The 25,633-nt window shown below is 37.2% G+C and overlaps 1 protein-coding gene across 1 annotated transcript; it reads left to right on the plus strand.

Moving 5' to 3' along the window:
• The first annotated feature begins 5,659 nt into the window (after positions 1-5,659).
• Positions 5,660-24,078, plus strand: LOC145783937 (neuronal acetylcholine receptor subunit beta-4-like). The gene is made up of 13 exons (XM_082595699.1): positions 5,660-5,666; positions 7,081-7,137; positions 8,642-8,751; positions 8,959-9,036; positions 15,194-15,348; positions 15,529-15,637; positions 16,555-16,675; positions 17,646-17,846; positions 18,014-18,170; positions 19,827-19,966; positions 20,828-20,925; positions 22,828-23,025; positions 23,681-24,078. Exons 1-13 carry the CDS (start codon positions 5,660-5,662, stop codon positions 23,831-23,833), a joined length of 1,584 nt encoding a protein of 527 aa, XP_082451825.1. The 3' UTR covers positions 23,834-24,078.
• Positions 24,079-25,633: the final 1,555 nt, after the last annotated feature.

Raw genomic sequence — 25,633 nt, forward strand, 5'->3', positions numbered from 1 at the left:
ACTCTTCAGCTCTTCTAGCTGAACAACAACTTATCGACTGAACAAGTTGCATTCTTTACTTTTTAACAGCTTTCTCACAACAGAACTGCAAAAATACACGAACATAATTTGGAAGCAATCGCCGTTTTTCGTGATTAGGTCCCGTATAGTTAGCTTAATTCAGCGCATTCTAAATTCTCCATTCAGCGGCACCTAATGGATGGAATAATTTCCCGGCAACAAGACTTCAACAATCGGAAATTTCACTCTGTCAATCTCGGTAACCGGCCCGCGAAATTTTTTTTTCCCACAAACTTTTTGTTAGCCTACTTCGCATAGAGTTTGTATTTATACCGTGTAAATGCAAACATTTTTCGTTGGAGTGTTTGGTTCAGTGGTTTCGTCTTTTGCCTTATGTTGGTGAGGACATCGGGTCGACGCCCATCGAAGTCAATTTTTTTTTCTTTACATTAATTTTTGCGGTACACAAAAACTTTTCAAAAAAAGTAAGGTTATGGTTGATTCATAATCAATTTGAAAAATCTTACTTTTAGACTAGTGACCAGAATCAATTTCTTTTCTCATCTTTTGTGTGTCTCCAGGCTACGTGTTTTTTCAAGTTCAATGTTTAGATTTGGACCTGGAAAGCGAAAATCGGCTGCTGTTAGGGTGAAAATCGGTAAAAACAGTTATGCACGCTCTTCATGTAGGTGACTTAGTAAATCAAGCTTTTTGTAAATATATAGAATGACTAGCTATAAAGCATGACATAACAAATTTTGTGGCTTTTATGATATTCTAGATGTCTGCGTGTGATGTGACTGAGTGACTCTTGCATTGAATAGCCTTTCCCACCCATGTGCCTTAAAATTTAGGAAAGTGGATAAAATTTTCCGTGTGCGTTGTGTTGCGTTCTCACATCGTGGTATCAATGCTCTGTGGAATAGTTTCCCAGCATTGTATAAACACTTCACAGCCCTCTCAGAAAGGAACAATATTAGAGAAACAGATCGGGCCATGTTTAGAGGTCTCTGCATTAAAATGATCACCAAGGATTTCGTAGAAGATCTGGCGCTTTTAAAAGTTTGTCTTCGGCAATTATCGCTTTTGTCAGAAACTCTCCTGACTAAAAATATCAACTTAGTAGCAGCTAATCGTCACGTCAAATAGACTGTTAATTCTCTATTTCAAATCAAAAAAGCTGTTCAAGAAGGAAAGTGTTCGTTTGATGAAGTTGTTAACTTGAGTCCTGGAAGTACAAAAACTACTCTTTGGTACAACTTTGGATCAGTTGAAAGCTCGACGTAGAGACGATCCTTCTTTTGGTCGTAATCGATTTATTCAAGCTTCAGTTGACAACATTGGAAGCAGGATGGTGAACCAATAATGAAAATTCTGTGAAGAGCTTGGAAATTATTGTACCAGAGTTATGACCTGCTGTAATCGAAGTTCCATGGCAAGAAGGGGAGCAGATATTACGAGAAATAGAGGAGAGATTTCATGTCACCACTCTCATTTCCGATTTTCGATCGTACGTTGACAATCCTTGTCATATACCAGATACGATAAACTTGCTTAAGAATGTAGTACTAAACGTGATTGCTATAAGTTGTGCTGAAGCCGAACGTGGATTTTCGCAAATAAACTTGGTCATCACACCGATACGATCACGGCTGACCAAATCACGTGTTTCAGTACCGTAATGTTGTTCATCAGCATCAATGGACCACCTCCTCATATATGGAATGGTACTGCGGCAACTCAGAAGTGGTTGTGGACTCATCGATCGGCTGTGGATACTCAGGTTAAGCACTCTAAGCTGCTCACATTGAATGAACTCAGATCTGTGCAAAAACTGTTTGCTGGCTAAAATCAAAGACTGTGCTGGTGCTTATAACTTAGCCCATAAAACCAAAGACCTGGCAGACAGGCTATTTGTTTTGTATAATCTCGTTTACTCCAACTTGGAATATGCTTTTGTTGTATTTGGAGTTGTACTGTTCGTAATAACAAAATAAGATTTTAGTGCAAAGCTGCAAACACAAGCGCTCATTTCAGGAGATGCATTTCCTCACTTTCCTACAGTCAACTTATTGGCAAGTTTGCTTAGAATTGGCTCATGCAAATAAGTTTAGGATTGAGTTAAGAGATTAGAATTACTGTAGCTCATGCAAAGCGAGTTTCAAGTGTAAGCCTACGTAGTAAAGAAAAAGCAAAGGAGATTGCACTGTAGCAACCAAGCCAAATTTCAAACTTATAATTTTATTTCGGATTCAACTACGTTTTCAGGTTTTGTTGCTTCTTTTCTGTACCGGTACTTCAAGCTATGTTTTAGCATGGGTTGCTTTTTAATGTAATGTTCAGAAATAAAAACAATCGGAACAGTGTTTCTTTTTGAAAAAGGTAAAGATTGTTGGCTCACCTACACCGATTACATATACATACTTTGTCTATAATAACACAGCTAGGTGTTAATAGAGCTCCCAAATAAAATTCTAGGAATACACCCCTGTTAGTTACTGCAAGTTTACCAATACTAAATCATTTTCTTTTGAGAGTTTAACCTCGCCTTCAAAACTCTTTATCAGTGTATAAAGTATAAAGCTTATGAAGTTAGTCGACATTTTGTACAGTCTAACAATATCTTGATTTATGCGATGTAGGCTAAATACTTTATTTGTGAATTACGGCTAATATACAGTAGTCTAGCTCATAATTCAGTGTTTAACTTGTGAAAAAACGTAATCTGTGAAACGCCTGCAAATAAAGTGACTGCAATGCTGGTTTCAATGTTCAAATATGTGTTTTTCAACTTTGCTAAGGGAAACAGAGGAAATGATCATACATACGTCATAGAATTGTATTTTGGAATATGTTAAAACTGTGACAAAGCAAAACAAAAAGTTTTGACCGGAAAAGAACTCCCCAGACAGCAATATCCGTCACTTTTACATTGATTTCACGTCTGCAGACGTTAAAAGGGCTTTTTTCTTTGTAATGAAACCTGTAACCAATCAAGTAGTTTACAAAAAATCAAGTTAACCTTATTTATTTGTTAAAGTACAACATCACAAACTTCGAACAGTTCCTGTGCTGAAGTTGCAAACACTGCAACATTTGAAAGGTCTGTGGTTAGCCTACTTCATAAACAAGCACAATAGAGAATAAAAATATTGGTTGCTGTTCATTGGGAACGATCATTCAACAGTTAAAATAATAATTGGTCGATGCAAAACATTTTTCTAAAGTTACAATTTTATTACAAGTTTCTGTGAAGTCAAAATAATTGATCTACACAAAAAATTCACTTTTTTTCCACCGAATAAAACATAAATAGGCTACTGTCATTTTTTTTCATAAAACAATTTTTTTAAGTTTCTCTGTAAAAGAAATGCGTAAAAAAATTTGGCTTTATTGTAGGCCTACCATATTTTCATCACCTAAAAAGAGGAAATGTTTCGCAAACAAGTAAAGTGCAAATGAATGTTTCCGTTTGAAGAAGTTTTCACATTTTCTTGGATAACTACTGGATAGGTCTATGCAACAAAAGTTTCGATTAAAAAACAAAACAAAATGATTTGTCAGATTCAGACCATAAATATTTTGCTGTTTTCTTAACTTTTCTTAATAAAGAAGAATAAACTTTAACGAGATCATCAAATTGCTTCCACGTAATATGATTGAAATATTGCTGACTACCATTAAGATGCTATGCAGTATAGAAGCAGACTAGACTTGTCTATTTTCTGGCGCTATTGTGGCTGCATCATAAAAAAAAATGCGTTCAACATTTGGAATATGAGCTCCAGCCTATTGAATACGAATAATTGTGCGTTTTTGAACAGTTCATTAAAAAATTCCATGGTTCTGCAATGTTTGAAGTTTTCTGTCCGTTTTTATGTGCCATCGTTTTAGAAAAAGCAGTTGTATCAGTTTTCACGTGTAGACCAAACAGTTTAGCATCATCCTCAATGCCAACATTTTTCTCTGCCAGATACTTTACACACAACTGAACGGTATCCCACTGCTTGGTTTGAACATTTGAACGGAAACATTCAATCAAAACATTTAAACTTGTCAAACGAAGTGGCCTAAATCCAAATAAGCAACACAGGAGTCACACAATGAAAATCCATCTGATATGCATCGAGGCTAGGGCTGCCTTTGTTTTCCACAGAAATAAATGTAGGCTAATAAATGTAAGCAATGCAATCAACTTCAAAGTCAACAAGTCCTTTTATTGAACGAAAATTCTTCTGTCACAGCTCACAGAAAACAGATTCTCTTAGCTTTCGCCGAAAAGTGACATAAAAATAAAATTTTGTTAAAAATATATGCAAGGAACTTAACAATCCAAAAAAGAGGATATTTGAGCATATTGAGTGTCCTCGGAGGACAGTTAATTTTCTATGAGTAAAAGGACAAGTTTTCCAGAAAGAGGACATATGGTAGCCCTACTCTATTGACTCTTCTTGACTTTATGATAAACTTATACCCACTAAACACACCACCTGAAAACAACGCTATTGAATACGTAGCATATCTGTGACTTGGAAACTTCAACCCCATAACGTCGCAAAACGTTAGCAATATTTTAAGGCTAAGCGTTAAGTCGGTACCTCGTCAGTTTGAACGTAGAATTTATGTTACAACACTACGTTGCCACAACATTATCTGAAGGTTGTTTTCTCGTGCATGTGTTACTCTGCGATAAGGGTTCGCAAACACTTGTTAGGGCGATCCTAAAGGACAGGTTTAAGTCTTGATGACGCAATACATTTTGGCAAATAAATTTGTAAAAATGCTTTGTAGTTAAATATTAATTTCAAGATTACAATCGACAGTAGTAGTTTTCTTGCCCAAAATTATACGAAACTGAGCGCGTAAAATGTAAATAATAGTATTATTTTTTTCCTTAACTGTGGGCTCTGAGTTTACAACACAACAAATCGATTTGAGATTAGATCTAAGAGGCGCAACCAGAAGACTTTCTTCCATTACTCATCTTGTCCTGTATTTGTTTCTAACGTGTGATAATGTTTCACCAGAACGAGATTGTAAGAGAATGTTTTTGTTGTTTTCTTATTCTGGATAGATACCGACAAGCTCTATATACTTTGACTGTGTTGTGCAGATGAACTCCAGCCTGCTGTCTTGAAACTTGTTATAACGATACAGCAGGCACATCAAACAGGCGTTGACAGATTTACCCACACAATTTGAAATTGTCTGGCTCTTCTGCAGTGTAGTTTTTGGTGATGTTTTTTACAACAATAAAATAAAAGTACTGTAACTGCATTGCTACTGCGTACACAATAAAACAGACAAGATTCATCCAATTAAACACAAATGACGACATTCATTCCCAGTGTTACAAATGATTCAATCCTACTGGGAAAAGGAAAGTTGTGTTGAAGTCTTGTCACATTGATAAGAGGTTTGGTAATTTGTACTAATGCATTGTTGAAACGTTTAGAATGGCTGGAACAGTTTGAAAAGCAGCTGCAGACATCCTACATCCACTTAAGTCAGTACTTCTATGCCTCATCTACTGGTAAAATCTTTTGCACAAAAGCTTGACTTTGTTGTTTGTAAAATTTCACCAGTTATTTAGCAAATCGAGCGGCGAGCTTGTTTATTTGAAGCAAATAGGCTAAGTAACAGACGTTGTCGAGTCAGAATGAAAGGTAAGCTATGAGTTCTTACCACATGCTAAGACGATTGCTTGTTATAAATAAAGTCCACTGAAAGTCAATTATTCAAATACTTTATAAGATTTAAAACAGCATCCAACTACGATTTGTTTCGGTTCCGAAAAAGTTTTGAACAAGTTAATTCTTAGGTCAAAATGAAGCCAGAATTTTCTCCTATCAGAATTTACTTAGACAAGTGTTTATTTATATCAAATGTATTTTGAATCCTCTATTGAATACGGTTATTAGAAGCCTTCACATTGAAATTTTTGTGAAAGCGATGCATTACACCACAAAAGACAATCTTTATATGAATACTTTTCGTTGCTTTATTCATATCTATATCTAAAAGCTGAGTTCAAAAATCGAGTTTTTGTTTTGTTACGTTTTAAAATGTTCTTGGTTTTCAATCATAAGATTTTAATGCGCCTCTGACAGGAAAATAAATTTGCTAAATTTACCTAAGATACCAAAGAGTAAAGAGATCACACTAACAAACTTCCCTGACCAGTAAATTGTAAAAAATATCAACAGGCTACTAAGTTAGACGCTTGCGAACTTTCGTTCACTTTCGGCGAATCTGGCACTCAGTCAATTGCGAAAATAAAAACGGCAACCTCGCTGTGACGTCACCATGGGTGGGAAGGATACATTCTTTCTCTGTGGTGAGTTGGTAAGGTATGGTACGACTGCTTCAAAACGTCAATGTGTGGGGCTCTATAATTCTAAAGCATGTGCAAAATGAGAATTACCGAAATGAAAAAGTCAACTTATTATTACTATCAGGTTTAGATCAAATAGATTGAGTTTATTTTTATCAAACAGCATCTCAATTCAATTGAAATTGCAGTTTTTCTAAACTCTTGTAGGGCTACAGTTTGGATAATGTTTTATTTGTCCTAATCTGGCTATAGCCATTTGCAGTGTAACAGCAGTGTAACAGCAGTATCTCACAGACAGTACACTTAATTTATGGTTGAGGTCATGCCTGGATATTGCTGTTTATGTGACAGAGTCAGTTACAAAGACGTGTGCTATCTTTTCATGCTTTCAAACAAAACAAGGTGTTGAGAAGACAATAGTCAGTCTTCTTCAAGTGTTCGAAAGTGGGATGGACCATACAAAACTAGTCGTATATGTTCTCTTCACTTCAATGGAGATGATTTTGTTAACACCACCAACCCGATTTGGATCTTCTCAGCAATGAGTGGCGTGCTGGGAACTGTAGGTGGTGCGTTTGCCACAAGTGCGAGTCCATGTCCCAGCCCAATGAATGTGTATGTTGCCATGAAGTGCCACAGACGAAAGAACTTTTGAAGACAGACGCATCTAGCTGTGTTACCAATTTGACCAATTTTGAGGCACACTTACATCCCGCAGTTCTGAGGACTTTTTTTATGAGGAGCAGGAAGAACTGGAGAAAAAGCAATAAACCGAAAGGAGAAAACGGAGACCTATCAAAAGAGTAAGGATGCTACATTAGGCTAAAAATACCCTAAACGCTAAAGAACGCACACTAAACGAAGTGATTTTATTTCCTTGCAGGCAGTATCGGTAATTAGTCGCTTACAGGCATGTATTGGAGTGGATACTACAAGGTGGTGCCCTCGGAAGCAACAATCGGATTGTGCTGTCGTCATGCATTGTTTGGCGAATCCGAAACAATTTTCAAGTCCAGATGGCCGTTACACCGGATTTCAATGGCCAACTGAAGGCACATTATGAGAGAGAGAAAGAACTTTTATTTATTGATGAATAGTGATGAATGATGATGAATTAAATATGAATGATGATTCGTACAATTTCTTCATTTTTCACTTCAAGTATATTTTAGGTTTTGTAGGAACGTATCCAGTACAGTTTTATTAAACTGCAAAAAACAATAAATCTTCGAAAAAGCAACCGCTTGTACCAACTCCGACCAAACTGTGATCCACCAATTACATCTAGAAAGCATTTGTTTCATCCGTCGCTAACGACGCCCACCCAGGATGACGTAACACCACCAAAGTCGTCCCAGAGCAGTGAAATATGGAGTTTCGCCTGTGGTGGCGCTGCGAAATTGTCGTTTTGCTTAAATTTTGCCCTAACCAGTCGAGCATCGAGGTTAAGATTAAAAAATTCGCTAAGCATAATTCTGCGCTAGAAAATGCTTAGAAAAGTTACTATACTTGGGTCCAGCCTGTCAGGGGCACTTTAAGTTTATTCATAGTTGACCGATTGTTTCAAATATTCTAGTGGAGCGCAGCCGTGTGACAAAGCTCTGTTGAGTTTATCGGCTGCATAGCCGAGTGGTGAGAACGTTAGCGCGACGTTCGAAAGAACGTGGGTTCGATACCGCTCCAGAGCACGCGACTGTGTCAGGGCAAAACATTTAATGGCAAGCTAAAATAAAGGAAGCAGCTGACTCGAAGACTATATGTCACTTCGCTGGTTCCTGTCGTCTGTTGTACCGCATCTGTGATCGCAGTGTACTGTATGTTATCGCAATCGGAGCGAATAAAAACACAATTATTATTATTATTATTTTAAACGCAATAGTAAGTTTACAAACGCTTTATCAATGGCTTGGTTGAAAGTGCAGTTTTTATGGAACTTTTCTTTCACTACCACTTCTCCTGACTCTTTCGACCTTGCTAAGACCAATTGTTGCCTCAAATATACTTCTACATCACTGTTTTCCTTTCCATCAGCATCTTTTCGATAACCATGCTACTCAAACAAAAGATTCCTTAAAGAAAATTCAGACAGAAACATTAAGGGAATAAAGTTTTAGAAACATGATGACCCATGTTGTGGACTGTGATGACGTCTGATATCTTGCAGTTGAATTTTGTTTGCTTTCCATCTGTTGTAGGTCACTCAACGTTCCATTATGCGGATTTGCTGATCTCAGCCGCGTTTGATAATCGGTTTCTTTTCAAATTGATTCAACTTTTTTGTATGTTCATACTTGTTGTTTGGTTCAGGCATTCTTCTATTGATTGTTGTGCTCATTTCCATCAAGTATGGAAGTTGCTCTTTTCAGTCCAACGAATCTCTCCTTGCTACCAAACTGTTGAATAACTACAATGTAGAGGTATGATTGCAAAATTACTATAATTGCTAACGCTAAGACTGCAAGCCACTGCAGACTTAGCACATTCAAGTTAAATGCTGGCTCCATGTCACAGCATTTGTAAGTTACAGTAAATATGAGTTAATTGATCTGGGATTAATTAATCATTGATCATTGATCAATGCGTTTTGTAATGAAAGGTGTTTACAAATTTGCATTTAATTTCAGATGCGACCATTTAATAAAAGCATTGGAAACAAAACAAGGGTTCATTTTGGAATGACGCTTTCCCAGATTATCAGCGTGGTAAAGAAAAATGATAAAGTTGTTTAATTAGGTTCTTACGTTTGTTTAGTGATTGCAATACTGATACCAAAGGTAAAGATAGATGTGTCGTTGTTTGGAAGAGTCGCGTTCATCGAAACCAACCACTGTAAACAAAAAGTGAAACGTTTACTACCATTGTTAAATGAAAGCCTGTTACACATTAACCAAGAAGAAAATATGTAACCATCATAGGCGAGTAAGAATTGACATAAAAATAGCCGGACCCGGACATTTTCGATAACAACCATTTTTCTTCATAAAAAGATGGGTTACCTGTTTGAGACTCCAAATCTAAAATTCGGAAAAATTCGGACATAAGGAAAGGTCTTTTTGAGGGGAGCAATTATTGAACGGCGCGCCGTCTAGCGGAAGAAAAACATAAGTATTTTCCGTCGTGCTAATTCGCGAATTTCAAGTGAAACAAGGGTGATTAACATAGTGTATAAAATTACCCTTCAGCAGAATTTGCTATTTTGCGTTGATTTAACGTCGCCAGACGTTGAATCGACGCAAAATAACATATTTTGTTTGCTGAGTGCCTCATGAAACAGAAACTAGTCTGCAATGATAGTGCAGTAGTGGTTGCAAAATTTTGCAAAATGCTTATTAATTAAGATTGATTTCGGAAAATGTAATTTCGTTTGTTACAACGTATCTGACAAACATGAAAATTACGGGCACATAAAATTTGGTAATGATTTATACCTTGAACTTTTACAAAGAAAAGATTTCAAAAAATGCCCCGAACAAATGTTCTTGCAAGGAGTTGGATAACAACTATAAGATCAGACCAGCCAAGTCACTAAATCGATTACATCATTGCCAAAGCAACACAAAAGTGGTTATCTGAAGAAATAGGTCGTTACATAGGTAGCCATTCTTACTTCGATGCAACGTCGTCAAACGTTAAGTTTAGTTAAAATGGAGCAATTTTCTCAGCAGGTTGTCAACTTGATTTCACTTTGACACGTGGCCGGAGCTTTGGGACAGTACATGACCAATCCTTCAGTTCTAACTTCTAATACTCGTGCAAGCAAGTAGTTTAAAACGTTGAGTTTTTGAGCCAATATGGAAAGCAATGTAAGTAAAATCTGCGAAGTTTGTCAGAAAGTGGTTGTCTGTGGAAAAGATGGCAAAACGCTAGGTTCAAAAGCAGTATCAACACTAACCCAGTGGTCTGTTAAGTATCGTGATCAAATAAATGAGAATATTGGCGACCAACGGGAAATTGCAGTCCATAATATTTGCAACAGAAATTATACGAATCGGAAAGCTTTCGCTCAAAACCAAGCAGATGCGCACAAACCGCATTCTACAGCTTCGCGATTAAGAACAACATCATCATTATGTTCCTTCCTCGTATTGAGGGTTGGATACAATGCGCCATTGTTCTCGACCATGAGCTATTCGTAGCCTACTGCATTTGATATCTTAATTTTGTCTATTTAGTGATGTTTGATGTCCAAATCATTCTTGGTCTACCTTTGTTTCTTTTACTGTTTATCTTCCCATTCTTCCCGTTCTCCCCGTTTTATCTTCCCTTCCCGTCTAGAACTACGTTCGACTCGAAAACCAATTGTTTAATTTGCAGTGAAGAAATAGGTCTTGAAAAACTCAAACAGAATCCAAAGTAATTTTCCTCGATATGAAATATGGAAATTGTTGACAAAAAACAAAAGAGAGGTTTGCTTCAGGATACATTAATAGCAGAATGTGAAAAGAGAACAGATGACATTTCAATTCAAATAAAATCTAGGATACTTTGTGCAGGAGATATAGCCTACGAGCTGTAGAAGCTACATATCACAGAGATTGTCTTCAGCGATTTCTCAGTAACCGTACTATAAAATCTGATCAGGTTGGTGAAAGCAGTGGAAGCATGCTCAACTCCCGCAACTCAGATGCGTTGAAAGAAGAAGCATTCAAAAAACTCTGTTTGTGGATGAATGAAATTAGTCGAGTAAGTAGGCAATATACATTGCAAGAGCTACGCGATCATATGTCGACATTTTTATCTAGCGATGTTCAAACTTACAGTAGCAAACATCTAAAGCAGCGTTTGCTGGAGCACTTTGATGAGCAACTGAGCAATGAGCATCACTGAGGTGAAAGGTAAACCTAACGTGGTAACGCTAAAGAAACATGTAGATAACCTTTTAAACGATTGTTATGAAGAGTCACGTTTTGAAGAAGATAAAGAGTTTAAAAAACTAATGCAGCAAGCTGCAAGTGTTATAAAGGAAGAAATTCAAAAAATTGATAAATCTCAAACATCTTATCCTGTTACTGAAGACATTAATCTGGAGTATCTTGCTTCCGAAATACCGGAGTCGCTTAAAGTCTTGAATGTCTGAAATAATGCCTCGATCGCGGAGTGAATCAGAAAAAGCTTCTACAAATCGGTGTGTCCCATGTATTTCTGCAGTCAACAAGCAGACTATTTTACATTTCCCCTTTTTTATTGTCAATTGGCATTTTATACATCAGGTCACAAGATCGCGTATTCTCTTGGATGTACTATCATCCCTTGGTCTTTGTGCAAGTTATGGTCAAGTAATAGTGTTTCAACGATCAGCTGCTGTAAGCCAAGCGAATAGTGATAATACGGATGAGGCAATGGACTCTACAAGTCATCCCGGTTCTTTCTGCCAGTGGGTTAGCAGATCACTTCGATTTTAACGAAGACACTCTGACAGGTCATGATACAACGCATGTGATGGGCGTTATAAACTGTCAAACACCAAAATGGCAACTCGACCGCTAGTTATTGAAAAACGACTCGTCAGTGCAACTGAACTACTGGAATTAGGTAATTTTGGCAGTTAAGTCAAGTCGTATAGCGAAGATGGGTACTTGGAAAGACGTACGAGTCAAGCAGTTGAATGCCTCTGCTGTGTTATTTACGCACTATGGATTGCTTGACACTCTGTGGCTGTGTTCAAATATATTCAATTCTGAGCCAGTACAATAGCAAGGGTTCATGGCCAATGTAGTTAAAGGTGAGTGTCATGTTTCGTCAGTATCATTTAATCCTATGATACCTCTTAATCCCGCAACAGATGAAGCTGTTTACAATACAAGTACAATGATATTCGTTCAAGACCAAGCGAGAAAAATGAGCATTATGTTGTGCACCGCTAACGTTTGACCAACGCCTCTACTTCAGAGCATTCAAAATTAAACAGGACAACTTTAGTATTTTCAAAAATGTTCACTTACGACTTGGTGGTTTTTATCAACTGATGTCGTTTCTCGGAGCAACTTGCTTGCAGCAGCTTGCTCTCGCAGAAAATATGTGCTGATCGTTGCTATTTTGCCACGCGTTCTCTAGCTGCGATACAACATCCTGCGTTTACGGAATAGGAAAAGTAAAAGTTTTTAAAATCTTAAAAGGTCTGGACAAAGTGCAACGTAAATGTGCCGCCTTCGGAAACAGGGAAGCTTTAAAAGAAGACATTTCCAGAATTGGAGAAGAATTTGCCCAAATTCTGTACAAGCAAGGGTTTTCTATGGATACTTTGAATTTATTGCGCTACAATTACGCTGTATCCCCAATATATATATATCAGTTGAAAGAATGCCTCCAACAAGTAGAGCAAGCTACATTCATAGCCTTCGTGTGCATCATCAAGTGTCAACATGGCGTCATTTAAAAACTGTGCTGAATCCTACTTTCTATGGATAGGCCTACAAGGAAACAGCTTCTGGTCTGGTCCCAATAATGACAATGAATGTGCAGTTGTGCACCCAAAACCTTTCTGAAAGAAATTAGGTGCAATTGCAGGAGCGCTAAACGTTTATGCACATCTTGTGGTTGCTCCAAGAAAGGCTTTAAGTGCAGTATTCACTGTGCTTGTGAAGTTCAGTGTGAAAATTCATCACTTTTAGAGAGTTAGATACCCAAGAACTGTAAATGTAGAAGTATATTTACTTTAATAAAAATAATTGTATCTCTAGAACGGGACCTCAAATTGTTACTGTGGTAGTTTTTGCAAGTAAAATATTTTTTGCAATGAATGATTTGTAAATGAAAATGAACGCATATACAGTATTAAATATACGCTGCCTTTTCTGTTGAAGCATTAATCGCTCAAATTACTGATGTTCATCGTTTCATTAGCCTATACGTTGATTCTACATCTGCCAACGTTGTATCATCATTTGTTTCAGTTGCTAATGTTGTTGAAGTGTCATATAGCCTACATTGAATTACAATTTAACGTAGGCGATTTTAATTGCGTGAAAAACATTAAACAATAATAAATGACCAAATATGTCACAAACATGGGTGTCGGCAGAAAAAAATGCATGGTTTGGGGGAGGCGGGGGTTGCAAAGACACAATTTTTGAAGCCAAATTCATCTTGTAAGCTGCAACATAGGTAAGAAAACTTCTCAACTCAAAGTAACATTTGAGTGGTGAGGTGCGAGAATTGTGAAAAAAACTACTGTTAACGTCTGATGTAAGTGGTTGTTGAGCCTACGGCGGAAAAATATTTAGAAAAATAAAATAGGGTTGGTTTAAAACCTGATGGGAAAGTATTTGTCTGGAAGGCGAATCCGATTTTGGAAAATTGTACTCTTGCAAGCCAATTAGGCCAGTGTGGTACGTTGACGCCGTCAATTTGACGGCGTCATTTGACGGCGTCAACTTTTTGTTGACGCTAAGGCTAGCGCCGTGAGTTTATTTTTTAGTTGACGGAAGTGATAGCGCCGTCAACTATATTGCCAATTTTAAGCGTCAAGCGCTATGCGTCATTTTTTGTTTTCATAGAAAATTTCGTTTCACAATGAGAGCTTCACAATGTATTCTGGCCAGCGCAACATTCGAATTACCGGTTTTCGCGTTGGTTGGAATGGCTACCTGGAATACAAGCAGAAGAAGTTCGTCAAACTGTGGTCACTCATATCGTGAGCAGTATCGAGAACAAGGGATGAGCGAGAGAAAGCGAAAAATCAATGAATGTCATCGCGGTGGTTGAAAATACTTTATTTCAAGAGCTCTGTGCCACTGAAAAGAGCGATGTTGGTGCAGTGGAACTCGCTAAAAGATTTATATATGCTAAACCATCACAGCACGCTTAGAACAGTAATACCTTTCAGAGTAAACGTTTTCAAGGCTTGTTTTTGAAATACAACACACCAATACCATCCAGCGCGGCTGTGGAACGCATGTTTTCACTTGGAAAGGACATTATGCATCCCAAACGCAGCAGATTGTCAGACAAACGTTTTGAAATGCTTGTGTTTCTACAAGGAAATAACTAATAGGTTAAGCAGCTACTTACAATACAGTCCCAAGCTCTTTAGTTATAGCTATTGTTAGTCTCAACTTGGTTGAAATACTTCCGTTTTGTGAGACCCTGGCTAAAATAGCGCTAGAAAATAGCGCTGACGCTGTCAATTTCTTTAAGAGCTTACGCAGTACTTTACGCCGTGAAGTTTTTAGGCAATTCGCGCTGATGCTGACGCCGTCAATTTATTTCATTGACGCGTACAACATTGAATTAGGCCTATATGTAAAATCATAATCCGGGGGAGGGGGGTTAGTGCCCCTTTCCTGCCGACACCAAAATTTAAAATGCGGTTTAGAGCAGTTCCTTAGGTCCGACTTTTGCCGAATTTTAGAATCGTTGGTCTGACTACCAGACAAGCCTCCTGTAACCAAAAAATGGTTGTTATCTAAAATGTCCGGGTCCAATGTCACTTCTTACTCGCCTATTAGGCTTATAGGAAAAAAAGCCATTGAAAAAGTTCAAAAATTTTTGGCTTCTTGAAAGAAAAAAGGTAGCTCAATCCAAATGAAATTTGTAAAACATGTTGAAATTTCTTGCCCAATTTGTTACAAAATTTTACCAAATTTTCGACAAATTAAAACGGTTGTAAGTGCAGTTGCACCCCGTTCCACCTCCCGCACCTATGTCTTATAGGTAGTGGGACATTTAGCAGGTTTGGATTAAATAATACATGTTGGGATTTGAGATGCAGAGTCCCAAAAGAGTTGGCTGAATGAAAGAACCTATCGATGTTAAATTTTTGTTTTTAACAAAACCACTTGCCTAAATTGACTTAGCCTACATCTCCATTCTACTTCAATTCAGTTGTATTTCATTTGCATGTTTTATATGTCACATAAGAAAGAAAAAACTCAAGAAATGGCAACATCAGTTTACGTAACAATTAACTGGGAAGACGATAGATTTTCGTGGGATCCGAAAGACTACGAAAACATTGTGAAAGTTCGAATGCCTCCCAAGTATATTTGGACCCCAAGACTAGTACTTGAAAACAAGTGAGACTTTGTAGAATAATTTGTATATTCAAGTAGGCTATTGATCCTAGCCGAGGATGAAGTAATATCGCTCTGATATAAATATGAAGCTTTTGAAGTTTGACTTCCGAATGAAACATTTACGATCGATATTCAACAATTTTTCTCTAAAATGACAAATCTTACATATTTAACTTTCAGCAAAGATGGCTCTTTTGACGTTTCACTTAACACAAACGCACTGATTGGCTGCAACGGAACTGTGGAGTGGCTTCCACCTGCTTTGTACAAAAGCTCTTGCATGATTGATGTAAGTTATAAAAAAAAAAAAAAAAGATAGGGTAGCCTACTCTTTGAATCATTCGTGTAAGATCACTTATCAAAAAGCAACACAATACAACAGATAAAGCAACACATTTCAATGCAAGAATAGGCTACTTACAGTGGCGTAGCCAAGGGGGGGGGGGTGGGGGTTTCAACCCCCCCTTTGGCAAGCGTGTGACGTCACGATATTGAGATGATGCTTTCAGTTTCTTTATATCTCTAAAACAAAGTTTGTCTAATTTTAATCGAAATTGCATTAAAAGAGCAAGTTTTGCCGATACCGTACCAAACATTCACATATCTCAGCTAGAAATTAGCTACAAGAAAACATAGAGACTTAGCTTTATTTCCGAAAAATGCCAAAGAAAACATGATCTTATCCTTTTGCTATGCCACCGGACAGCACCATTTTACAGTAATATTCATACGTACATTTTTGTTGAAAATGCTCTCAGAATGCACCAAATTCAAAGTAATTTTTCAAAATTTTGACAAACCCCTCCCTTTCAAAATTACTGGCTACGCCACTGGCTCCCTACTAAATACTTTGGTGATGCAGTTGCAGCGACTTTGTTGCATATCAGTAATCAGTCTTAGGGTTTATCCGAATGGTTCTCTATAAATTAGAAAATAAAAAGTTAAAGGGCAATTGGTGGCGAAAATGTTGAACCACTAACCAAGTAGTAAAAACGTCGCAGTAAAGTAAATATGTCATGACAAGTTTCAATAGTTGATAGTTGCAAAGCAATTTACGAGTGGTTCTACAGTAGAAATAATGACTGTAAAAGTATGTACAGTCAGTAGAGTAGGCAGGGGAGTGTGTGATCAATTAAGTTGTATTTGTTCATAACCTTAAACAACAAAGAGAGCTATAAGTTGAACTGATCAAGACTTGTTTTATAGGTTTCACTCTTTCCTTTTGATTGGCAAAACTGCTCTATGGTGTTCAGGTCAGCTACATACGATCGTTCAGAGATGGAGTTTGACTTGGTTTATGGCCCGGCAGTGTTCATTGATTGCAATGGTAAGCGATTTACAAGTTACAAAAAAAAAACAAGATTTTAAATTGTAATATATTCCAATTAGAAGTAAAAAAGATAAATTCCAAACACAAATTGAACACTTTTGCCTATTATAGAGCACTAGGAAATCAGGCAATTTAAACATGCAATAAATATCAATTAAAAATTAAATATCCTACTCAAACTGCAAGTGATAGCCCATTTCTAAAAGTGGTGAAAAGCACAACTTAACACTGCCAGACAAAAGAATTACAAGATGTTACATCATGTGATGGGAAACAAACCAAATAAAGTTCAAAAATAAGAAAAATACGCCAGTGGGTCTATGGGAAGCCGAAAACGCTCGATTCACTTTTTGTATCATTGTTATTGTGTTTGAATGAAAAAACTAAAATTTTGTTTAATTGTCAACTTATCGCCTATGGGCTACCAAGCTTAAATTTATTGATTCTACAACCTTTTGTAGACTACAGATAATACAAAAATAAATAAGAAAAAGTGTCACGACAATGTCTTGAAACTTCGTTTTGAATTTTTGGTTTTTCGATTTCGAAGAACTTCACTTCGAATTGCCTTTTGTAAAGTAAAATCTCTTTTATTTCTTCTAAATGGAATTCGCTTCTAGCATCCTTAGAAAGAATCCCCAGATTTTGGAGTAGGTAAATGCTGTGTACTGTGTAGTGTAGCCTATAGTGAAATGTATCTTCATTATGTCGGTCAAAAAAAAGATTAGGTAGGTTAATTTTGTTAGGGATCAGCACTGTACTTTACAAGTTTACATAAATTTTAGCCTATAATATTCAGCAAGTTACCTATTTTTTGTCGATTGATAATAAACAGTTTTAAGTAAAAAATAAGCAGAAACTGAAGATGGCTGCCTGCATTCCTTTGTTGTGAAACTTTTATTATATTAGCCTTTGTAGAAATAGTCTTCTGCAAAATGCAATACTTTTTGTTGTTGTGTCCTTACAGCTTTTCAACCGAATGGAGAGTGGGACATAGTTCAAATACCCATTAAAATCCACAACTCAACAACCGACCCGCTATATCAAGATGTCACATTTTACTTCATCATCAGACGAAGACCACAATTTTACATCATGAACTTGATACTTCCTTGCATCCTATTAACCTCGCTATCCTGCTTTGTTTTTTATCTTCCATCAATTTCTTGTAAGTTTGGAGATTCAAAAAATCATTATTTTTATTTTTTTCATACATCCCTATAACCTACTGTAAGTAGACTAGATTATAGCTAACTGCAGATAGGCTCTATATTTGCTTATCTAATTACTCAGTATTACTTCTGGAAAACTCATTACATTGCAAACATTTCTCAGGTGAAAAGATGACTTTGTCTATTTCAATCTTACTTGGTGAAACTGTTTTTCTGTTTCTTATCGCTCAAAGGATGCCGGAAACCTCGTTAGCTATTCCTCTAGTAGCAGGCTATCTACTCTTTTGTATGGCGCTTGTCATTGTGAGCGTCATAGGCAGGTAGTGTTGAGATGTTTTTACAAATTTCAATGTTGTTTAATTTTTTGTTTCTTGAGCACCAGTTGAAAAGAGAACGCCCTTTGAATGTAATTTTTATTGTCACAATATGAAAAGATCAATGCAGGCTAACAATTAAAAATATAGGCTGCGGTAGCTACAAGAATAAAAAAGCTAGCAATAATCAGAATGATTAGGCCTAGGCTACTCCTAATTTTCATGTCAAATTAACTGACAGGTAATGAGTAGGTAAAAAGATGATTTAATCCCTAACATTTCAAATTAAAGATGTGTAGACTACGGTATTAACTTTGCAGATAGACTTACATCAAATCAGACCTATCATAATGCTGTTCTAATTATAACTTAATCGCTTGTAGCTAGATTATTTTATTGTAAAAAATTACGGTTAAAAGGGTCAGTGAATCAGGCCTCTGAGAGAAATTTTCACTAAGGGTACGAAGAGTCATTCCGGGCCCCTCCTCTCACTCCGGGTCCCCTTTGTCTTGGACAAAGCGCGTGATGTTTGCTTAGACGTATTGCACACCATACAACCTTTTACTGCAGAATTGGACATCTGTGCGCAATAACAGTCGTCTATCAGGCTGCAATAAAACTATTATTTTGTGCTTTGTGTTGTGCATATCATGTGATCTGTTCCTCGCCAATTTGTGTATCCTGCATTGAATTCGTGTGTCAGTTGTTGATGGTGCTGTTGAAAGGTGTCGCTTGTAGGCTACAGCTTTAATGTAAAATTTTCAAATTCATTGATTTATTTCTCTTAGATGTAGCATATAATTACTCTTGATGAGGACACTATGTGGGTTTTTTAGTAGTTTTTTCTTGTTTTTTTGTGTGTTTAACAAAAAATGTTAAATCCATTAACATTAGCCTACTGAGTGTTAAGTTATGTGCATCTGGTACCGTACAAGCCAAGCTCTCTACCAAGGCTCAAACATAACATCTTGTTAAAACATAATCATATTACTCATCTGACCAATAGCCTTTCTTCATTAACTTTTGCATTTACCACATGCCTAGCAGAGGTGAACGAAGTCACTTTTTTTACTCTGGCTCGACTCCTGCTCCGAAAGTATTGACTCTGGCTCCTGCTCCAACTCCGAAATTCATTTTGAAGTGAAATAAGCGTGAAACTACCTATTTCAAATAGTTTTTAAAAAGCATAAAAAAAATCCCAAAAACACCCGGGCTTTTAAAATGAAACCTAGCGGGTTGGGCTTATCAAAAAATCACGGGTTTCTCATAACCCTGCTTTTGCTACACTACGCCTCCCCCCTGGACAGGAGAATAACCAACTTTTATGATTTAATTTAGAGTGCTTTCAACAGAACATTTTTGCACGTCAAGCATTAAATCACCACTTTGGGCCCTTAATTTGCGCGCAATGCACTCAATTACCTTTCCGGGCCCTTCTGTTATATTACGGCCCCCCACAGGACTAAAGAGTAACAACTTTTATGCTTGAATTTAGTCGTTTAGGATGGTTTTAACCAAACATTGTTGTGCGTAGACTATAAAATCACTATTTCGGGCCCCCCAGCAATCACAAGCCTGGGCCCTCAAAGGTACGCCGTACCCCCTTCTCATAGGCCTTGTCAGTGACTTATTGTTAATCAAGATTAATATTTTGTCTCGCAGTGTAGTTGTGTGCAACGTCCACTTCCGTTCTAACATGACTCACCAAATGCCGAAGTGGGTTGTCTCGCTTTTTATGGAAACACTAGCGCCGATCCTCAATGTTGAGAGACCAGTTGCTGAAGAGAGTTCAAGTGATCCAGGTTTGCAAAAGTCTTGCTAGCCTGTGAGACAGGCCATGCGGTTTGCAGTTTTGATGATAAATGGTGACACGATACTTGGACAAAACTTTTGTCCGGAAGACTAAATATCTGATTCATACATCGGCTTGATATGAGTGTTAGTTGATAGAGTTCCCGCCTCTTGACGGGTGGTCAATGGACATGGGTTTAATGCCCTGTCGGGTCATACCAAAAACCGTATAGCCTACAAACAATACTAAATAATATTTGTTTCTACTTAATTATTTACCATTGAGTGAAGAGGTTTAGGGAACGTTCAAATATTACGTAACGCCTTCGAGGGGGAGGGGGGGTTTATGCAAAGCGTTACGTTAGCGTCACATCGGGGGGGAGGGGGTTCAAGCAAAACGTTACGTAACGCTTTCGAGTACGGAATGGTAGTTTTTTGTGCTGAATTCGTAGTGAAAAAGCGTTACATGGGGGAGGGGGGGATTGAAAAAAGCGTTACGTTGGCGTTACATGGGGGAGGGGGGGGTCAAAAATTCGGAAAAAAAGCGTTACGTAATATTTGAACGTTCCCTTAGGCTATATAAGCTAGGTTAGTAGCCTAATGTTTTCGCATGCGCCTAATCACGGGTGTTTTGACTCTACATGTTTTGTAAAGCGTTGAGACTAACACATATCTATGTAATGAATAAGAGCTGTATAAAACAATTATTATTTGAATTATATATTAGACAGGTACCCTATATGAATGGTAAGATTGACATTCGTCTAATCTGAGATACCAGTGACGTAAAAGATCTGGTTGCCAGATGTTCTAGGTTTAAATAGCACGATAGAAAAGTAGTTTATTTCAATAATGTGAAATCATTTGAATAGAAACATCTCCGAGAAGAGCAAGTTCTGTGACTGCTCGTCGAGCTGTGAGAGAAAGATCTGCAAGAAAAGCGCCAAGTGAAATATTGTTTGATCATCATGTACGTTTTTCATTTCCGTTCCTTAATAAGGACGTTTCTGACAAATTGTATAGGCTATTGGTCTAACTATTTTCATATGGTTGGTTTTAAATCTTTATCCTCGGATTGACTAAGCCTTTGATAGGTTAGGGGAAGGGAAGGTAATTTGATACACTTTTAACATTTTTGCCTGTTAACTGAAAATTACGTGACACAAACTATTGATTTTAAGCTGAAATGAAAGTCTGATCCCTTACACACTTTTTAAAAACATTTTCACTTTTCTATTTTTGTTACTTTTTTTTAATTAAAATTTCAAAAACGTCACTCAAATGTATCAACTTACCTTCCACGGAAGGTAAATTGATACACCCGGAAGGTAATTTGATACAGTAAAACTAATACAGAAATCCCCTTTGACAACAAAGCAATAAATGAAAATTTAAAACGCGGTTGGCTTGCTTGGGTGCAAGGATGACTGTTGAGACCTAGTGTGCGGCAAAGCTTCTGCAGCGGGATGGACATGGGAAGGATCATTGGCTGGAGTTCTTATTCAAGGGGGGTGCTTTGCGCTTTTCTCATTTTTTGAAAGCAGATAGCGTGTAGGCCTACGAAAGCCCATATAATGGTTGTTTCCCAAAGTAGTAGGTCATGTTAACAAAGAATAACTTATTTAAATCAACTAGATCAATAACAACATTTATTACAGTCACAAAAAGAATTTAATATACTGTATCAATTTACCTTCTCTACATGTATCAATTTACCTTTTTCAAAAAAAGTTATAAAATTCTGATTTTTGTATGCTTGGATGCACATCGCAGAAAAAACGTGACATGCCCTTGAAGCCTTATCAATGAACTGTCAAATGAGTTTGGTTTGATCTTTCAGGAACTTTTCTTTAATTTTCCAGACGAAAATAATCATGAGTTAAAATTTTTACGAAAATACTTAAAAAACACACTTTTACAATTTTATGCCATAAAAGCACGAGTTAGCTGCATGGTGCAATTTTTGTAGGCATTATTTTCACAGATCTTCCACCTAATGACAATATTTTTGACTAATATTTTTTGTACATTTCTGTAGGGGGGGTGTATCAAATTACCTTCCGTATCAAATTACCTTCCCTTCCCCTATTCCTGATAGTTTTGCACAGCCTACTTCCAGAAGCTCTTGGCGCAGGGCCGGTTACCGAGATTGGCAGAGTGAAATTTTCCGATAGTTGACGGTGAATTATCGCATTCACTAGCTAGGTGCCGCTGAATGGAGAGCAGTCTTGAAATGCGTTGCTCAAGCGCACACCCCGAGAGCCGAACCAGTGTGCTTGATCTTAAGTCGAGCGCTTAACCACTGAGCCAACTGGGCGGAATATAGTTTTATTTTTCCAACAATTGTTGCCTAGCTGGTCAGTCTAAGTTTTCAAGCCAATAACGATGTCAGCTCAAATAAACAGTTCAAGCTTCTCCAGTGCAAGATTTTGAAGTTCTCAAGAAAATGTTGTGCGTAGGCTTCGCCACTGCAACCACCATGCACAGTAGCTCCACATTTGTGACCAATAGGCTACCTACTTTTGTATAGACCGTAAAGAAATAAATTACCATAAGCCTACCTTTAGTTAAGTTAGACTTATCAATACAACGTAGGCTAATAAGATTTCAAACCCTTTGGCTACTCCCACGAAATTTTTGTGCGTAGACTACGACTGCCCATACGCAACTGTTAAACGGCTGTTGCGCGGACATCTTCGTGAGATAAAAATGTTAGAAACAAATTGCACGTCATAAATCGTCAATGTGCAAATTGTTCATAAAGGGAGGAATAGCTTACAATAAGCTATCTACATAGCTTACCTACTTCACACATATCAATCCAATCATAAATGATGAAAGTACTTTGAAATATTAATATTCTGCATTACAGGCTTCCAGAATGGGCTTTCAACAAAGGCATGTCCAAGGCATGTTTGGCCTGAGTGAAGTGAATACGAACAGCAGAGTGAACACAGGAGGTTTATTCTCAATGCCAACAATACAAACTATTCCTGCACCAATCAAATCCACCATCGAATCTATCTGCTACATAGCTAAGCACAAGAAAATTGCGGATAAGCTGTCTCAGGTTATGCGTTTATCATTGGTTGTTCTACAACGAGTCTAGAAATAACAAAGTTCTGTCTTTTCACCCCCTTTATGATACGACAATACAGCTACTTCTCTAAGTTATTTGAATTATAGCTACAGGCATACCTATAGGGCCTACTCTTATACAAACAGTAGCGTTGACAGGAGGGTCCAAGAAGTAGGCTACTTTTGGACCCAGAAACATGAAGAAACCACAACGTAGGCCTACACATATCCTTTGGATGATTTTGGGCCCAAGGATCTTGTTGGTGTCGACCCAAAAATATCTTCTCAACGGCCCTATAGGACTATACGAATGGCCATAGCCTACTAGGCTACAAGAAAAACTATTCAAGCACGTTTTGAATATTTTAGGGTTTACCACCTTTTTCATGTTTCATCAAAGCTGTCATATAAATTATTCAAGTCCACATGTCTCAAATAACCTGGGCAATGGGCATATTAGGCTATAGTGCTTTCAAACCACAGTTTCAAACCTGTTGAATGTTTACTTTCATGCCGAGTTTTGGCTGGCAAGCAGGAAGTGCCCGTTGTAGAACTATCTAAAGTGAAATAAAACGCTTTTTGTGCTTGTACAATCCACGACTTAACCTTTCAATAGTTGAAACTTGGTATGTTTTTTAAAATTGCAGTCACAAGACGATTGGGGATACGTTGCTCTCATTCTAGACCGAGCTCTTTTCTGGATCTACCTTGCTACATTTTCCTTGGGAACGATGGGATTCTTTTTGAAAACAGCAGCAGCAGATTACCCACAAGCAAACCTACACTCGACCTGTACTTGAAAGCGGAAAATTGATTGCAAGTGACGTGGAGTCATAAAGGAAGCTAATATTTCCACAAAACTTTCATTTCTTCAAGTGTTTATAAACGAGGATTACAGACTGTAACTGGGTTTTGTGGCCGTGCTTATTTAGCATGTCTGTACTCTGTAGTTAGCACTGCTAGCTAACCGAATGATTGCTAGACGCGGAAGAGTGACCTTATAATTTTCTAATGAACTGGTTGATTTCTTTTCAATACAGACCCAACATACAAAATCATGTTAAATTGGACATTAAGTTTTTGCGCAGCTAAAATAAGCAAACCACATTATCGGAAGTTCAGTAGTGAGTTCAGACAACGTTAGATGACATCATGAGGGAGTAAAAAGTCCAGGAACTTAATATAAAAATGATGGGTAATAACTATGTTAAGAAATTTTACTTGATTTAGGTCAATTTTTGCACATATTAGGACTTTAACAATACGGTAGCCTACTTGTAACCTTGAGAAAAACGAGCTGTTTTCATTTGAACATGATTACTGATAGACCTATCAAATCTGGACAAGATTTCCACAAAAACGCTATGTTTCAAAATGAAGTTTGCCTTGAACTGATAGGTTTGGATTCAATTCCATGTCAGTTCATGTTTGAATAAACTTGACTTGTCCTTACTTCCTTGAAAGGATCGATGAGGTTGAAAGCTATGTTTCTAAAGTTGCTGTGTAAACGGAAATATTTGTAGCAACGTTTTAATCGTTGGAAGTTACTAGAACATCATTGCAAAGTAAACGTGTCGCTATTTTGTGGAAGCTGCATAATCGTTTTTTCCCATAGCCAACTATACAAAATAGCCTCAATGTCCGGAGATAACGTCCTCGCTTTCTGATAATACAACCATTACAACAACAGGTACTGTATTAACGAATTCAAATTTTAATTTTCCCAACGATTAATTGCATTCTTGTAGCCCATATAAAAACAGTGTTTAGTAAACAGGTAAAAGTAACTTACAAATATTTTATGCGGAACCACAATAAAGACAATACTGACGCAAAACAATATCAAGGCAAATCGTTAATAAAAATTTAAGGTAGATGCGTTTAAATGAACAACAAAGTCGCAGAGAGAAACCGTGTAATTTGAGCCAACCGGATAAAACATAAATCTACCGGTAATTTTTTTTCTTTGAACCGCTGGAAATATAAGTTAAACTCCATAAAAATAAAAACATCTGAAATTTTAGCGGCAACTCTAGTATGTGACCATGCTGATTGGTTTGAAAATTTGATGCTGAGTTTATTTTTCAAAACTGTTGAAAAAACTGATGGTAGATTAGATCAGTGGTACTTGACTAGCGTTTTTGAATAACAACAATCCTTATAAAAAAATGAGTTCTAGTCAGTGGCGTATATTCAGGGTGTTCAAGGTGTGCACTGCACACCCCAAGAAATCCAGAAAAAAAGAAAATTTCCATCAGTTGTCGATGTTTTTTACTTTTCTGATATTCTAACATCTTGCTGCATGCTGATTGCTTTCTTTTCAATTGCAAAACTCGTCCCCTTCTAATTTTAATACTCCAACGTTTGAGGTCATTGCCTTTAATTTTTTTCGGTCATTACCTTTAAGCTGGGTGTGCACTGACACCTTGGCGAGTGCTATTTAAAATAAACAATTAAGAAAAATGACGTCACAAGGCAGCGAAAACAGCAATGGTTTTAGTTCAGCTAGGGTGTGCACTCGCTGATTTGCACACCTTGGCGCGTCATTGGGGGAATCCCAGGCAATAGCAAGTTTTAGCTTGTTGGATTAGAGTTTGAGC

Source organism: Aplidium turbinatum, chromosome 15, assembly GCF_918807975.1.
Source record: "Aplidium turbinatum chromosome 15, kaAplTurb1.1, whole genome shotgun sequence".
NCBI lineage: Eukaryota > Metazoa > Chordata > Ascidiacea > Aplousobranchia > Polyclinidae > Aplidium > Aplidium turbinatum.